Consider the following 17,760-nt stretch of genomic DNA (forward strand, 5'->3'; position numbering starts at 1 on the left):
GATTTGTTAACCAATGTATACTGACTTTGAATGTTTACATGTCAATAAATACATGGATGTGAAGTGTCCATTATAAACTGAAATAACACAGATACAAAGCATAAATTATTGGATATATTTCATCCATATGGTTATTTGGGTGGTTAAGCAGAAATAACAATTCCTTAAATGGCCTTTTTTGTTCTTTTCATATCATTATAACAACAAAACATCTCACAAAAATTAATTAGCTAGTCTGTTAGGTCTTAAATACTAACATGATTGACATAAAATTGTTTAATGTTTTAACCGATATTTTGACTTTAAAGACGAAAATGTGGCTTGGGATTTAAAATTCCTTTCTCTCCCCCCTCCCCCACAGTACAGGCCTTTTAATTCTGAAAAGATATTTTAAATCTACCTTTAACTCTCAAAGTCGAAGTTTTAATCTCTTATCAAAAAAGCATGCAAACTTGATTTTGGCTCTAAGGTAGGGAATTAGAATAAGATGTAGATGCTTTATGTATACTGGCTGTCAGCTGAATGGTTAGCGTATCTGCTCTCCATCCAAAAGGCTGTGTGGTTTGAATCCTGCCGTGGGCATGAATGTTTGTGATTGTCTGTGAAAATACCAGTGGTGGTGGTGGTGGTGGGCAGTAGATGGTGTTGGTGTAGATGATATTAATTGCGGTTCATTGTAGTTGGTGGATTGAGTGGTGGAGATGGAGAGTTGCAGAGTAGGTGCCCTCTCTTGATGAGTCCTTGGATTCCTTGGAGGTGTCATGCAATAATAATAACAATATATAATATTTAGCTCTCTATCAAACTAGATGACTTAAAGAAATTATTTTTGGATATCTATTAATATAGATGGAGATATTTTACTGCAGCCGATATTGCATATAATATCACATGCTTTCAATTGAATCGATGTTCTCTCTCTTTTGTGATTGAAATTTTCGGCTATGAAACATAGTCGAAAATTCTACAAATTAAAAAGAATTAAATTAACGTGTTTGTGTTATTAATTAGTTACAATGTATCAAACTAATATAACTAGATAATGAGATTTGATGATGTCAGCAAATTTGTTCATGTAAAGTTACGAATTTCCTTTCATCCAGATGTACTAGTTTCTGGTTTGACAGAGCTGAATGCAAGAAAGAGGTGATGCGATTAAAAAAATAATGTTAACTAGAGGGATAAAAATTAAAGTATGAAAGATAAATTTAAAAAAAATTTTAATAAATATTTCAGTCTTATAATTTCATATAAGGAATTAAAAATACATAATAAAAGAAAGAAAAGGTATACCTTAAAGTTAGATCTGGATATGATGGTTGGCTGTTCAGATTCTGCAGCTGTGAAATCAAATATAAACAAATAAATAACATTGCAGAATTCTGCTAAACATATTAAAGAGAAAGTTAAGCAGATAAAAAAAAAAGATTTTAATTAGGGTCTATAAATATATAAGCAATACCATTTTTTTATTTTTAAAAACAATAAATATTTTAAGATAATATTGTAAATGTTATCTAGTGATTACGTTGATTAATTTTAATGATATTAAATATTTTTATTATATTATATTTTATGATAAAAATATGATAAAAGGGACTTCACTTACGTTTAATAGCAACTTCCAAATTAATATCAAAGTTTAATGGATCCTTCTGATTAAGATATGGAAAAGGCTGTGGATTTTGAGGTACACCAGGGCAGCGAAATGCCTCCAGAGCTTCAAGTGTTACAATCCAAGGACTTATACTAGTACCGAGACTCTTGGATAAAAATGGTCCCAAAGGCACATACTCCCATTTTTGAATGTCTCTAGCTGAAGAGAGAGAGAGAGAACACAAATATTAGATTCCATAACTAATGAATATAAACAAAGCAAGTTACAATACAGGTGAATGCCACTATTCTGTTTTTGTAATAGATCATTTTGAAATAAGTATTGGGACAGACTACTATATTTTGGAGAAACTTAAACTGCACATAAACCAATATCATGTGGATCCTCCTTTGGCACTGATCATGCTTTCCACAATTCCAGGCATGGAAACATTACCACTGTTTGATGTATTGGTCTGAGTGAAACTAGATATTCCAATTAATCCCAAATGTTTTCAACTGAGATGAGAATGGAACTCTATGCAAGTTAGTCAAGTTTTTCCCATATCATGCCCTCATAGCACCTGAATCAGGTTTGAGAGGACTTAGTGATAAGTCATGCATTTATTGTTGTTACAAAAATAATTTATTTATTTATTTTAATATCAAGGTTTGCACTTAGTTATATATTTACTTTATCAGCTTGCATAGCTCAGTTGGTATAGACGAAGCTCTTTAGTCAGAAAGAACTGATTTTGAATTCCATCTAGGATAAGAAGAACCTTCATCAGGGCTTTCAACAGAAAGTGAGTTAGCTAGCCTCATACAAAGGTGGAAAGGTTTTTCCTTCCAGAAACTCCTCCAGTTTTTCATTACATAAACAAGCAAAATGGCACGGTAAACACACATGCACATCTAATGTAAAATATGTACTCTTCAAAATTCAGAGGAATAAAAATATTCCTCTGCTGTAAAATATATACAGAAGAGGAATGGCAAGCTGGCTGCATTAAACTGCTAATCAGGGGACTCAATCCATCAATCCATCTTAGATGGACTAGAATCAAAAGAATGGATGGGTGGATATTTACTTTGACTGTTTTAATTAAATAGGAAGCACAGTTGAGTATGCATCTTTATAAACATTTTTACATTTATCTGTAGAATTAGTTAACACATGTAGTGACAAAACAATGGAGATGGTATGGCGATGGCTCCATAAAAATGGAGTCTTTTGTTTAACTTCGATATGAGTAGTTTTATGTGATGTTGCGTGTGTGTGAAGCGTATTCTCATCAGCAAATGTAAGTTATTATTATTATTACACTCTCCATGGAGTTGGCAGACTCATCATGGGAGGTTCATTCAACTGATAACATATTTATCATGCTGAATCTTAAAATCATTAACACTCCTTGTATTAACAACACATTCTAGTAATGTGTTCCATTCAGTGACAATTCTTCATGTCCTTGTAAAAAATCTCCTCCTCTACACCACACTTTTACAGAGGGATGGCCTCTGGTTCTTCCCCTCTTATGGGAGAAACAAAAGGATGATAAGAGAATTTGTTAAAGGTGTTTGCTAATTACACAGGCAATATGAGGTTTTGAATGTGAACAAGATCTCCAACAAAGAATCAAATAAGCAGATGCTAGTTTGAAAACCATCTTGCATACTGCTAGTTCAATGTTTTGACTAATTTCTCTCTTATTCTATATAAATTTATTTGGCTGACTCCCCCATCATATCAAGTTTGCTGCTTATTCTAATGTTAATTTCATATTTAATTTGTCATTTTCACTAAAAATTGTGCCTAAAAGTTGAAATGTATATTTATTCTACAGGAATATGAATGTTTTACCTGTCCACAATCAGGATATTTTCCATGTTCTTGCCAATTTTCATGCAAAATTTGTTATAGCAGATATTCAGTTTAGCTAAATAATCTTGAACACTTGTACTATATACATTTAGGAGTAAAACATCCTCTGCATAAAGTAAAGGGCTAAGTTTAACACCTCCATTTTGATATTACTAACACTTTTCTTTCAAATGTAATCTATAAACATGATAAATAAGAGTGGAGATTTTGTTCATCTAGGCCCTATATTTGATGTAAAATCAGCTATAAACTTGATTTTGCATCAAATAATCTTCCCATGCATCTCTTTAATTAACTGCTGACTTACAACTTAAATACAGATTATGTATTGTACTGTGTAATGTTCCAACAGAATTATAGCATTTTGAAAAGTTTTACTTTTGGCATTTTGTCATGTGCCTTTTGCAGAGCTGGAAAACTTAAATACATATTTAATAAATTTAGTTTAATCCTTTATCCAAGTGTAAGAAAAAGTTTGCACATGAAGTATCTTCAGGACTGAGGCAACTCATGGTAAAGGGGGACCAAGCTCTCATCACTACTTGTCTTAGTATCTCCCATAATGCAAAGCACATCTTCTTGCAGACATGTATAATGCTATGCATTAAGGGAAGGGCCACTACCCAAACCGGTTTTGATCTTTATTGAGGTCTCGTCAGTGAGAGACAGGCCCAGAGGTGGTGATACTAAGGTGGAAACAATGGAGAAGCCATATTTACCTATACGAGTTGCCAAAAGGTGTCTCACCTTATTATTAAATTATTCTGGATTTAGAGAAAGATGTTGTCAGTTTTTTCCACTTGGTTAGACTATAATCAATTTAGTTTAATCCTTTATCCAAGTGTAAGCAAACAAAGTTTGCACCTGAAGTATCTTCAGGACTGAGTTGCCTCAGTCCTGAAGATATTTCAGGTGGACCAAGCTCTCATCACTACTTGTCTTAGTATTTCCCATAATGCAAAGCACATCTCCTTGAGGAGATGTATAATGCTATTCATTAAGAGAAAGGCCACTAACCAGACTGGTTTTGATCTTTATTGAGGTCTTGTAAGTAGGAGACAGGATATTATTGTCATATTCCCATGATTTATTTCTCAACTATCTGTTATAAAGTGAAAATATAATTCTGACAGTGACTATTTGGATGAATCCAGCTGGTTCTTTCCCAAATTTCTCTTTCACAATTTTTCTTAGCCTCTTTTTAAGAATGCTTGCATAAATATGGAACATGGAGGAGAGAAATTCCTCTGTTATTCTCATATTCTATTTCATTTCTCTTTTTATATATGGGTATATGAGAGCTCTACTTAAATCATATGGAATTTGCCTTCTGACCATGCCTTCTGTATGCTACATAGTGCAAACACTATAAAACTTTTATACCTCCATATCAGTGCATTTCTGGGTAAATACTATCCATTTTATCCCAGTTTATTAAACTCTGATAAACTAATATGTTAAAACAGTTTTTTGCATAATATTTAAAAGAATGATAACAACCATCCATGAAAAATAGTTCTCCATTAACAAAGTATTTTTGCTAGATATCTAAATTACTAGTAGATGCTTAATATACTTTTCTAATAACTGAAGCATATACTTATATCCCATGGAAAACAACAAGACTTCTGAATGATTACTGGTTTCTTGGGGATGGCTGGTGCCAACCTTCTCATGATTCATTTTAAAAGTTGTTCCGGTTCATATTCAGAAAGCAAATGGCTTCAAACCTCATAAACAGCAGTATCACAGGGAATAATTGCATATAAATGACAGGTGTCTTGGACAAACTAGTAAAAGGACTACGTGGCTTGACTACCACAGAATACTTCACATATTTAATTATCCATAATTTCAAAAAATGAAAGAGTTTAGACCAGACTGCTTGTTCATTAGAAACAAATCATGCTTCTAGCTTAACAATGATGATGATGACTTTATAAGCAACCAATCACAATTACCAATCACACAGACTGTATTGCAGAGAAACTATCCTCTTTTTCCTGGATGACCAAGAAGATAGTCTCTGTTCTCCAACCAACCTGCTGTGGGATTCCAGTGTGGACATGGACATCTGTGAATGTCCTTAGATGATAGATGAATATCATCACCACAACAGCAGCAATCTGTTTACTTTGTACATTTTGACAATGTACTAATGTTACTGGGGGTTGTTTAAGGGACAAAGCTGGATAACTGAAAGGAGACCTTCAATGTAGTCTTTTAAGAAATGCAGAGAACTAACCTAATGTCCAACCCTGACCTTGTAGTGCATCCCATCGGCATGCATTTTGCTGGATAATAAATGAACAAGGATAAGCTGGAAATTTGGGACTTAGTCAACTCAACTGTATTTTTACTGGCATAACCCAAACTAAAATTATGCTACAACAGTTTTTTGCATAATATTTAAAAGAATGATAACAACCATCCATGAAAAATAGTCCTCCATTAACAAAGTATTTTTGCTAGATATCTAAATTACTAGTAGATGCTTAATATGCATATGATGGAATTTAATGCCAGCTAGGACATTGCACAATTAAACAAGACCCATTGTTTTTGTCAGGGAACTAGGGCAAACAGAAAAAAAAAGTCAGCTACTGAAACCAAACATCAGCAGAGTTTAAGATTGGCACAAGAAGCATCAACATAAAAATGGAATTAGCAGAAGACTGGCCTGGGTAGTCCTTTCCATAATGCATAGTATTATTATTATTATATGACACCTCCAGGGAGTCCAAAGACTCATTGAGGGAGGGCACCTACTCTACAACTGTCTCCTCTCCAACTACACCAACGCCATCTACCCCCCCCCCCCCCAACACCACCATTTCCACAGACAATCACAAACATCCATGCCCACGGCAAGATTCGAACCCACAACTTTTTGGCTGGAGAGTGGATGGATATGCTAACCACTCTGCCAATCAGGCCATGTCTGTAAGGATATGTGCATTGCATTATGGAATACTAAGGCAATTGATGTGAAGTAATTAGCCTCTATATACAAGTAGCTCACTGTGAAGTGACCTCACACACAAATTATATCACACACACAAATCACACACGAATTGTTTGCTTACACATGGATAAAGGATGAAACCAAGAATATAATTTTTTGGCATCTTCAATTTATAGTATAACCAAGGGAAAAAACTTTCAACAGACATACAGAAAGGTTTTGAGAAAATTTGGATAAAACAGCAAATCTGATAATAATGGTAAGTTCCTCTAGATTTCTGTTCAGGACATGGACTAGTTATTACTTACATCATATTCCAGCATACAGATGGGCACAAATTCATACAGAGAGAAGATACAAGAAATAAGGGAAGTGTTTTCTAAAATAAAGAGCCAAAAGGCTTCAGTTCGGCGATGCAAAATTATATAATAAAGTTGATATTAGATTCAGCATTAATTCAAAGCCAAATGTAAAAACTATGAAAGTTTCATAAAAATAAGTTGATCAGAGGGCTTACAAGAATACACTCACTGGCATTCACAAGTTGCCATAGCGCAGACTACTTAGAACTACTTAGAAAACATAGGTGCTGCCCAAGCGTCTATATATTTTTCTTGTTGAGAGGCTTATACGCTGGTTAAACATGATAACTAATATTTAAGGAATTGACAGCGTATACTAGAAATATAGATTAAATAAACTTTAATATATACTTTCCGATATTTCGGCGAACGTCACGTTGCCATCTTCTTGGGAACTTACTACTAAGACACGTGCACACAAGTACTAATAACAGCAAATGAGACTGAAGCTAGGAAGCTAGCGTTTTCCTAAAGTCCTGATGGTGCCCCCTGGCGGGCTATATTGGTAGTTCTTTCTTGGCCTTTGGGCTGAAGTTCTTCTGATAAACATTTCCCAAATTTGGGGCAGTCATGCATCCAAATTTGTTGAGGTTTGGCATGTTCCTAAGGGCCGAGGCTGATTCCATGAATAGTCTTTCATACTTGAACTTGCTGCGGTGTATTACTGTGGCTTTCTTCCATCTTATTCTGTGGCGAGTATCCAGAGCGTGGTCTGCAAGCCCAGAGTGGCTGTACTGGTGAAATCGGATGTAATCCTTGTGTTCTGAGATTCTGATATTTGCTGTCCTGCCTGTTTGGCCAAAGTAGGACAGTTTACAGCTGCAAGGGACCTGGTATACACCAGGTAGGTCTAGGGGAAGTGGTTGGTCTTTGGTGGAGCGGATAAGGGATGCCAGTTTTCTATGTGGTCTGTAACAAGTGGTCAAGTCATGTTTTTTTAAGATTTTATTGATTTTTTCCGAGGTGCCTCAGATGTAGGGAATGGTGATGGATTTAGAGTAATCTTTATTGTGAAGGGGAGGGGGTGGTGGGTTGTGGATAACTGGGTTAAGTATTTTTTGGATTTTTTGGAGGGGGTAGCCGTTGGCTGAGAAAGTGTCACGGATGTGATTTAGTTCAGTGGTTGGGGCTTGATCATTAGAACAGATTATTTTTGCCCTGTTGAATAATGTTTTAATAACTCCATATTGTTGTGAGGGGGGGGTGGGATTGTTGGTGAATGTATCTGCCTGTATGGGTGGGTTTTCTATAAACTGAGAAAACCAAGGTTCCATCAGGTTGGCGGGTGACTAGTGTGTCTAGGAAGGGGAGGTTATTGTTTTCCTCTTTTTCCAGGGTGAATTTGATTCTAGGGTGTTGGTTGTTTAAGTGTGTTAGGAAGGAGAGGAGTGAATCCGGGCCATGTAGCCAAATAGCGAAGACATCATCAACGTAGCGAAGCCATATGGTAGGTTTTTGTGGGGCTGAGTTTAAGGCTTTCTCTTCAAACGTCTCCATTAAGAAGTTGGCCAAGGGTGGGGAAAGTGGTGAACCCATGGCTGTCCCCTCTATCTGTTTGTAGAATTTTTCCTGCCAAACGAAATAGCCTGAGTTCATTGTAAACTGAAATAGGGCTGAGATATCGGGAGGAAATTTAGCTTGGATTAGCTCTAAGGTTTCTTTGAGGGGGACATTCGTGAATAGGGAGGAGACATCAAAACTGACCATTATGTCATTATGTTGGAGTGTAAGGTTTTCTATACTGGCTTTGAAGTGGGCTGAGTTTTTTATGTGTGATGGTGTATTGCCAGTATAGTGTGAGAGCGCTTTGGCTAAATGCTTGGCTAGTTTGTAAGTGGGGGAATCAATGCCATCCACTATGGGACGTAATGGCACATTTTCTTTGTGTATTTTTGGGAGCCCATATATGCGGGGGGGTCTAGAGTTATAGAGTTTTAGTCTGTTGGTAATCTCCACAGGCCAAGAAGTGACTTTCTTAAGGAGCCTATGGAGTTTTCTAATTTGTGAGTTGGTGGGATTGTAATCAATGGGGAGGTAAGTGGAACGATCTAATAATAAAGCCTTGAGTTTACCTGTGTAGTCTTTAAGATTGAGTACCACAGTGGCGTTCCCCTTATCCGCTTTGGTGATCACTATTTTTTTGTTTCTCTTCAATTCTTGTAGTGCCTTGTATTCACTAATGGATATGTTGGATTTTGGAGGTTTTGCTTTATTGAGAACACAGGCTACATCCAATCTAATATCGTTGGCGATGTGGTTTGGAAGTTGGCGAATCCCGCGTTCAATTTGGATCATTAATTCCTCGGCCGGTAATTTCTTAGGAGCAATGGATGACAGCGTATACTAGAAATATATTTCTAGTATACGCTGTCAATTCCTTAAATATTAGTTATCACGTCTATATATTTGCTTTCTATTAGTCCATTTTGACAAGGTTTCACTGGCCTGACAGCTGTTTCGAACTGGTTGGTTCTCCTCAGAGACCAGGCAGAAACCTTAAGAGAGCAAAAACTCTCGTTCAGTACCAAGGAACTTGAAATGTTGGAGAGGTGTATTTTTCGTAAGCGAACTACTCTCGGTTGATGCGTAAAAGTATTTTCTAAAATAAAGAGCCAAAAGGCTTCAGTTTGGTAATGAAAATTATATAAGTGGATATTAGATCCAGCATTATTTCAGAGCTGAATGTAGAAACTATGAAAGTTTTGTAAAAATAAATTTCAAAAAATAAGTTTAATAAGTTAAAATAAGTTTCTACATTCAGCTCTGAAATAATGCTGGATCTGATATCCACTTTACTCATATAATTTTGCATCACTAAACTGAAGCCTTTTGGCTCTTTATTTCACAAAATATTTTTACGCACCAACCAAGGGTTCACTTACAAAAAATACACCTCTCCGACATTTCAAGTTCCTTGGTACTGAACAAGAGTTTTTGCTCTCTTAAGGATTCTGTCTAATCTCTGAGCAGAACCAACCAGTTCGAAACAGCTGTTAGGACAGTGAAACCTTATCAAAATGAACTAATAGAAAGCAAATATATAGATGCTTGGGTTGCACCTAGGTTTTCTAAGTAGTCCACGCTAAGGTAACTCATGAATGCCAGTGAGTGTATTCTCATAACCTCTCTGGTCAACTTACTTTTACGAAACTTTCATAGTTTCTACATTCGGATTTAAAATGATGCTGGATCTAATATCCACTTTACATATATAAGGAAAGTATCAAGACTGCTCTTATCGGCAGCAATGTCTTTATACTGGTTAAGGGCAACAGTATATAGAGGATTTGAAATAGAAAGTGATGACTATTTAGTTTTGAGCAGCAGAAAACTGAATATTACAGTAAAAAAAAAAGTATATAAAAAATTATTATAATAACGGTTATTACAGCCTGTTTTTGTTTAGGAGTGTCCCTTATTTTAAAAACATTGAATAATTTTACTCAAAAAAAGGGGTATATATATTTTAGGGCATTATGGGTGAGTATAGAAGGCAATTATAGCAGAATAAAAGAGGTGGAAAAATTTTGTACATATCTTGTTTTGATTCCAGGATGTCTTCCAATTTCATGATCTTGCTTAAGGTTGTTTATAAAGAGGGGGGAAGGAGGAAGGGAGCGTGGGGGTGTGTTTTGAAGTGGGAAAATAACTTTGGAAACCCGGGTTATGTATTAATAATATATATATATATATATATATATATATATATAAATATATAAATGAAAAAGCTTTAATGACTGATACTCAGTCGTTAAAGCTTTTTCATAATATTCCAACCGAGTAAAAATGAATTCTGAATATATATATATATATATTATTAATACATAACCCGGGTTTCCAAATTTATTTTCCCACGTCAAAACACACCTCCATGCTCCCTTCCTCCCCCCCCCCTTTATAAACAACCTTAAGCAAGATCATGAAATTGGAAGACATCCTGGAATCAAAACAAGGCACGTACAAAATTTTTTCACATCTTTTATTCTGCTATAATTGCCTTCTATACTCACCCATAATGCCCTAAAATATATATACCCCTTTTTTGAGTAATAATAGCCAATGTTTTTAAAATAAGGGACACTCCTAAACAAAAACAGGATATAACAGCCGTTATTATAATAATAGTGTTTAAGAGGAGTAGCATGGAAATTTTCCCAGAAACTATACCTAGTATATAAGAAAGTTTAAAAAAAGAATCGAAGTTGAGTAGCTTTCAAAGGTGAACTGTAGATCCAATACACAAATATTATTCAAGGAAAAAATGACAGAGTTTCAAAGCAAGAACCAAACCTTGGAGATTTAGGCAGAACCTAAAGAGAACAGACCAATTCAGTCAGATGAAAGTGGTGAGGTTGTCTGCAAGGACAGAAAAATCAGAACCCCATGGTAGACTCAGAAAGTAGAAGAGGCAGTGAAAGAAAAGAAGAGCATATTGAAAGTTCTGGCAAGTAAGACAGCATTTGCTTTGAGAAAAATGCTGGTCTGAGTATGCAGCATACTGTAATTTTTCACATCAGATTGAACAGTTATTAATAATCTTAAGATGCACTATTTATGTTATATCTCTGTCAAGAAACTGTTTTAACACCAAGTGTTAGGTAAATGAGAGGGCGCTAGTGGGCCAAGCGCTGCGGACGCGATTTGAAGAGCTCCTGATTCAGATAAGTTTTACTAGGAATAATTAAGTATATATGCGTAATTGTTTAAGTAAGAGCAGCTGTAAACGTTGTACGCTACTGATATTATTAGTGTGGGTTTTTTTTTTCTTGCCTAAACTAAATTACGAAATCGTTATTATTAGACCTAGTAACCTGCAGAGAAAAAAAAAAAATGGCGATGGCATTGTCATTCCATGATTTTAATTTAGATTTCAGTCGTTTCGTTAAATGTGAGGTCTGTTATATGTATTCCTTCGATTACATAAATGATTTGTGGATGTTTAGTGCGGATGGAAGAAGGGTGTGTGCAAAGTGTGACCTGAACGAGGAACTGATGAATGCGAATATGAAATTGATGACAGAAAGTGCTAGTACCGATTGTGTCGCGAGTGCACGTTTGAAAGAGAAGGATGGTGAGTAAGAGAGGCGAAAAAATGTTAAACAAACAGGAAAAAAGAAAAAGAGCGATTTGACAATCGTAACGGATGTTAAAAGGGACGAGAGTGAGGCGGAAAGAAACGAAATTGAGAGAACGAATGAAAGTAGAAATGGCGTGATGCAGAAATGGCAAGTAAAAAAATCGCAAGAATAAATGATAGCGAAAAAAGAATGAATGATGGCGAAAGTTGGACGCATGTTGGAATGAAAGTACTGAACCAAAGAAAGATGAATGACAGTAAAAGTGAGAAGAATGATAGCGAAAGTTGGACGCATGTTAGTCCGAAAGTACGGAAACAAAGAAAGTTAAATGAGAGTGAAAGTGAGAAGAATGACAGTGAAAGTTGGACCGAAAGTATGGAAACAAAGAAGGATGAATGAGAGGGAAAGTGAGAAGAGGGGGTCGAGAGTTAGAAAGTTAGAAAGATTTAATGATAGAGAGAATCTGTCGCGAGGTTCAGAAGGTGAATTGGATTGGATGAAGCAAGAAATGAAATGGATGCGGAATGAAATTAAGAGAATTCAGGTCAAAATTATTAAAATAAATCATGATTGCATGAAAGACTTAACAAAAGATGAGCGAGTGGCGTTGTATGGCGACTCCATTATTAAAGGTGTGCTAGAGGATAAAATGCACAAGGTATGTTTTCCAGGCGGTAAAATGAGTAGAGTGATTGAGGCATTGAATATGAGGCAGGAGCGAGCAAAAGAGTTAATTGTATTAATTGGTACAAATGATTTGAGAGAGAACAAAGAGCATGTCAAAATGAATGTCAGGAGACTGCTTGGAAAGATAAAAGAGAATAGTGTGATAGGAAGGGTAGTCAGTGTGTTGCCTAGGTATGATTGTAGTGAAATGAGGCGGAGAGCAAGGATTATGAATGATATTCTGGCTGAAATGTGTGAAGAGATGGGAGTACAGTTTGTTAATGTGTGGAATGAGTTTGAGGGACGAAGTGAGCTGTATGGGAGCGATGGACTGCATTTCAGTGGTTATGGTGTGAGTCGCTTGGAGAGACTGCTGCTGGAAAGTAGAGAAGTGAATAGAGAGGATGAATCAGATCGAGAGGGGAGTGATGTGGAAGAGCAGGAGAGTAAGACAGGAGAGATTGAAGAAGTGGAAATGAATGGGGAAGTGAGAGGTATGAGTATAGAAAATGAGAGAATGGGTGTGCAAGAGGAGCAGGGAAACGGGGAGGCTCAGGGTGGACAGGGGTACGCAGCGTGAGAAAGGTGGATGCTCCAAGAGGAGGTGAGAGCATGTGTAGGCAGGAAAGTAATGGGATGACCAGGGATCAAAAGGAAACAGATGGAATTGCAAAGGGTTCTAAAATGAAGAAGCAGAAAGGGAAATGGCCCCAGTCCAGCATGGAGAGATCACATCGAGTGAGTGGTATCAGTGGAACTAGCTGTAGATCCAGAAATGAGTTGTTGTGTTTGTATACCAATGCTAGAAGTATAAGAAACAAGGCGGATGAAATGTTGCACTAATTGCGTCTGTGCACCCAGAGATTGTCGGAATAAGTGAGACATGGTTAGATGAGGACGACATCCTGACAGGAATAGAGATGGAAAGGTATGATGTGTTTCGTGAAGAAGGGGTAAAAAGGGAGGGAGAGTGCTATTGATGATAGAGAAAGAGTTATGTCCATACAAGGTAGAGATGCAAGAGGGAAATAGGGCCAGTGGTTTTGAGGCAGTATGGTGTGAGATAGAGGTGAATCGAATCAATAATGTGGATGGTGGTGATAGTGAAATGTATAGTCAAATAAGCCAAGCAAATAAGAAAAGGGTGATCATTATGGGTGATTTTAATTATGGCAATATAGACTGGAATGAAGAGATAGCAACTGGAAGTAAAGAAAATGAGTTTCTTGAGTTTTTGAGGGATAACTACCTCAGACAGTATGTAACAGAGGGCACACGAGGATTAAGGGTCTTGGATTTGGTCATCTCATTGGAGAAAGTGACCATGAGGTGATTACTTGGGTGGTTTCCAGCAGTGCAAGGACCCCTGGGAAAAAAGGGTATATGTGGAACTACAAGGGGGGTGATTATGAAGAGCTCAGGAGACAGCTTGCAGGTGTAGCATGGAATGAGGAGTTAGCTGGAAAAGAGATCAATGCAGCTTGGGGGATTTTCAAAAACTATTTAGTAGATGGTCTAAATGTATACCATGGGTGAGAAGGTTAAATAAGGTAGGTGTGAGATGGATGAATAAAGAGATTAAGCATGCAATACAGAGAAAAAGGGCATTGTGGAGGCAGCATAAGAGAAGTGGAAGTAACCAATTTCATGAGGTCTACAAAGACCAGGCAAGGAGGGTGACTTGGTTGGTGAGAGTAGCTAAAGAGAGGTATGAACAGCAGTTAGCTAATGAAGCCAAAAAGAATCCTAGGGAGTTCTTTCGATATGTAGCCAGCAAAAGAAAGAATGATCATGGAAGGATGACACTGATTGGAGGAAATGGTATAAAGACAGCTGTTGCAGAATGTGTGGTGGAGATACTTAATGAGCAGTTCATGAAGATCTTTCAATCTTGTAAATGTGACTTCATGGAGATATTAAGAGCAGTTGATGATGGGGAGAAGAGGCTGACTGTAAGTGAGCAAGAGGTGTTTGGGGAGTTGAGTAAACTAGATGTAAATAAGGCTGCGGGACTTGATAATATATCACCACGTATTCTGAAGGAATGTGCCAGAGAGTTGACACCTGCCTTGACATATTTTTTTAATACGAGTCTTGCACTTGGTCAAGTTCCTAAGGAGTGGAAGGAGGGCAAGATTGTGCCACTTCATAAAGGAGGTGATCGAACTCAAGCATCAAACTATAGGCCTATCTGTGTCAGGTGTTGTGGTTAAGCTGTTGGAGAAGCTTGTGAGGACTAGGATCCAGAGTTGGGTTGACAACAATGGTATAATCTTTGATGGACAGCATGGATTTGCTAAAGGGAGGTCGTGTTTTAGTAATCTACTTACTTATTACAATAAAGTGACTGCTTCCTTGGACAGAGGAGAAGGATACACAGTAATATACTTGGATTTTGCAAAAGCTTTTGATAGAGTACCTCATGATAAGTTGACAGTCAAACTAGAGCAGAGGGGGTTGGATATTAGATTAGTGCATTGGATTGGAGACTGGCTATCTGATAGGTATCAACAAGTTGTGTATGGGGGTGCAATATCCAGGAAAAGGAAAGTCACTAGTGGAGTGCCTCAGGGGTCTGTTTTAGGGCTATTACTATTTAACTTGTATATTAATGATATTGGCAAAGATTTGGATGGAGATATTCAGTTGTTTGCAGATGATGCAAAGTTGGGACGAACCATAAAGAGTAGTGAAGATGTTGTGGCCTTGCAAGAAGACTTGAATAAATTGAGTGATTGGGCAAGCAAATGGGGATGCGAGTTCAATGTTGCAAAATGTAAGGTTTTAAAATTTGAAAAACAAAGATGGGATGCAAAATTTATGCTTGGTGAGAATGTATTGTTGGAAGTAGAGGAAATAAGAGATCTGGGGGTGATAGTGGATAAGGATCTAAAATTTAGGGGACACATCGCCAAAATTGTGAAGACAACACAAAGACTTCTGGGAATGATGCAGAGGACACTGACGTGTAGAAGTAGGGAGATTCTTGTTCCATTGTATAAGGCTTTGATTAGGCCACACATGGACTATTGTGCCCAGATTTGGTCACCTGGTTTTCAGAAGGATGAAGAGATGTTGGAAAGGGTCCAAAGGCGACTGACTAAGGTAGTTTCTGGCCTCTGGAATGTCGAGTATGAGGAAAGATTGAAAAGATGTAATTTGCAGAGTCTAGTGGAGAGAAGGAAGAGGGGAGATATGATAGAGACCTACAAGTTGGTCTCTATCATAGATGGAGACCAACTATTTAACGATACAGAGAATAGTGGGAGATCAGGGGAGAACCAGAGGTCATCCCTGGAAACTGTATAAAGAGGGTGTGAGTAGGGCAGTGAGAGGCAGGTTTTTTTCGTGCAGAGTTGTGAATGATTGGAATGCCTTGCCCGAGAGTGTGGTGTCTGCAAGGAGTTTGAATGTGTTTAAGACACGGTATGATGAGATGTGTGTGTGAGATAAAAGGACCTCCTAGATGAGTCTTTGATTCCATGAGGTCTTGTTTAATAATAATAATAATAATATACAAGAATTCAATGCAATTGGTGCAATGACTTTTAACTTCATTATTCTTAGAATTCAGGAATTGACTCAAGACCAAATAAAAATATTATCATCATCTAAGACCTCCAGGGAGTCAAGGACTCATCAAGGGATTCTATAAATCACCCAAACCAGCTATCATGCTTTCCCTTAAATTCATTCACACCAGATGCAATCACTACCACTCCCATAAAGGCAAATTATTCCACTCACTGCTCTCTTTTTCTCTGGGAGAAAAACCTAGCTCTTACTCCTTTCTTGACTGCAAAGAAATTTAGCTTTCCTGGATGCCTCTGTGTTCTCTTCCCCCCTTCCATATAACGGAAAATTTCATCAGTTGATATCCTATAACACCCACTGCAAAGCTTATAGGCCTCTATCATATCACCCCTCTTTCTCCTATTAACCAATCTGCAATCCACATACTCGCAATCTGTCCTTATAATCTAAATCCCATAAACCAAATATAATCTTTGCAACTTTTCTTTGCACCCTTTCCACAGCTTCTTTATCCCCATGGAACCAGGGAGACCAAATCTGTACACAATAATCCAGGTGTGGTCTTATCAAAGCCTTATAAATATTATATATTTAATGAAACTAAATAAAACTATATACATCATAAAATTAATTTAAGAACTATAAAAACTATCTGTATCTAAGGCCTTCTAAAATGGAAACTATACTTTGAGATCTCTTTTATCTTTAAAGGATAATTCATTCTCATTCCGACTCATTCTATTAATTGTTTATTTCACATTAGTTGACTTAGTCTACTATGAGCATTTGTTTTTTACAACAAATTCCCACAAACAATAAGTGTTCAATTAGAGTCAGTTCATTATCAGGCCATTACTCAAAATATAAAACTTCTTCACAACTTCCAAAGGAACTGTGTACTGCTTCCTTATTTAGCTTATATTGTTCCATTCATCCTCACTGGTTCAGTGAACCAGTGAGGATGAATGTTGTGTTTCTTGTAATAAAACTGCCTGAGGCAGTTTTATTACAAGAAACACAAATCCTTTAACCAGAGAAAAATAGTTTCTTTTACTACTTTATAAACAACACTGTATCAAAGTAGAGCACTTCATTAAAGCCACTTTACAGTTTCAGATTTCATTAATTCCATCATTGTTCCATAAAATAATTAATTTCACCAGCGACCTTGAGACAGAAGGTGAAACTTTTCATTTAGTGTTTCTTCAAACATCGATATAAAATCTACTTAATATCTCCCTTTTATTTACTGTTCACTTGTTGACTGTCCCAATTCTTCCAGTTAAAGGATTCACCTTGCTACAATTTCTTTTCAGAATCCTCTATTAATTTATTCCGACTGTCAAGTTTTCTTAAAAAAACTTCCTAAAACAAAATTCCCTGGTTTACATTCTTAAACTTCCCTTCTCTCTATTCTTGTTTTCCTCCTGTTACCCAGGTACTGAATGCTCTCTCTCTCTCTCTCTCTCTCAGCTTCAATCACCCATCAATCTCTTCAGTAATCATGCATGTGCACTTGTTCCACTAAGCAGCAACTGAGAAACTAGTAATGGCTGACACATTATCATTGTTGATGAAAAAAGAATGTCTTTACAATGAACGACAGATATCACAACACTTAACAATTATGAACTAAAATAAAGTTCACATACTTTACATTTCATTTTAACATAA

The 17,760-nt window shown here is 36.7% G+C and overlaps 1 protein-coding gene across 1 annotated transcript in view; it reads right to left on the bottom strand.

The window, feature by feature from the left end:
• Positions 1 to 17,760, bottom strand: part of Faa (fumarylacetoacetate hydrolase) — a 107,186-nt gene that overhangs the window by 25,995 nt on the left and 63,431 nt on the right. Inside the window, exons 8-9 of the mRNA XM_090407793.1 lie at positions 1,610 to 1,816; positions 1,294 to 1,340 (exon numbers count right to left, since the gene is read on the bottom strand). Of these exons, the coding sequence (XP_090263919.1) occupies positions 1,294 to 1,340; positions 1,610 to 1,816 (254 nt within the window). The remainder of the gene's footprint in view (positions 1 to 1,293; positions 1,341 to 1,609; positions 1,817 to 17,760) is intronic.

The sequence above is a fragment of the Typopeltis vanoorti genome, chromosome 2 (assembly GCF_054136105.1).
Source record: "Typopeltis vanoorti isolate ZY-2024b chromosome 2, IOZ_Tvanoo_1.0, whole genome shotgun sequence".
NCBI lineage: Eukaryota > Metazoa > Arthropoda > Arachnida > Uropygi > Thelyphonidae > Typopeltis > Typopeltis vanoorti.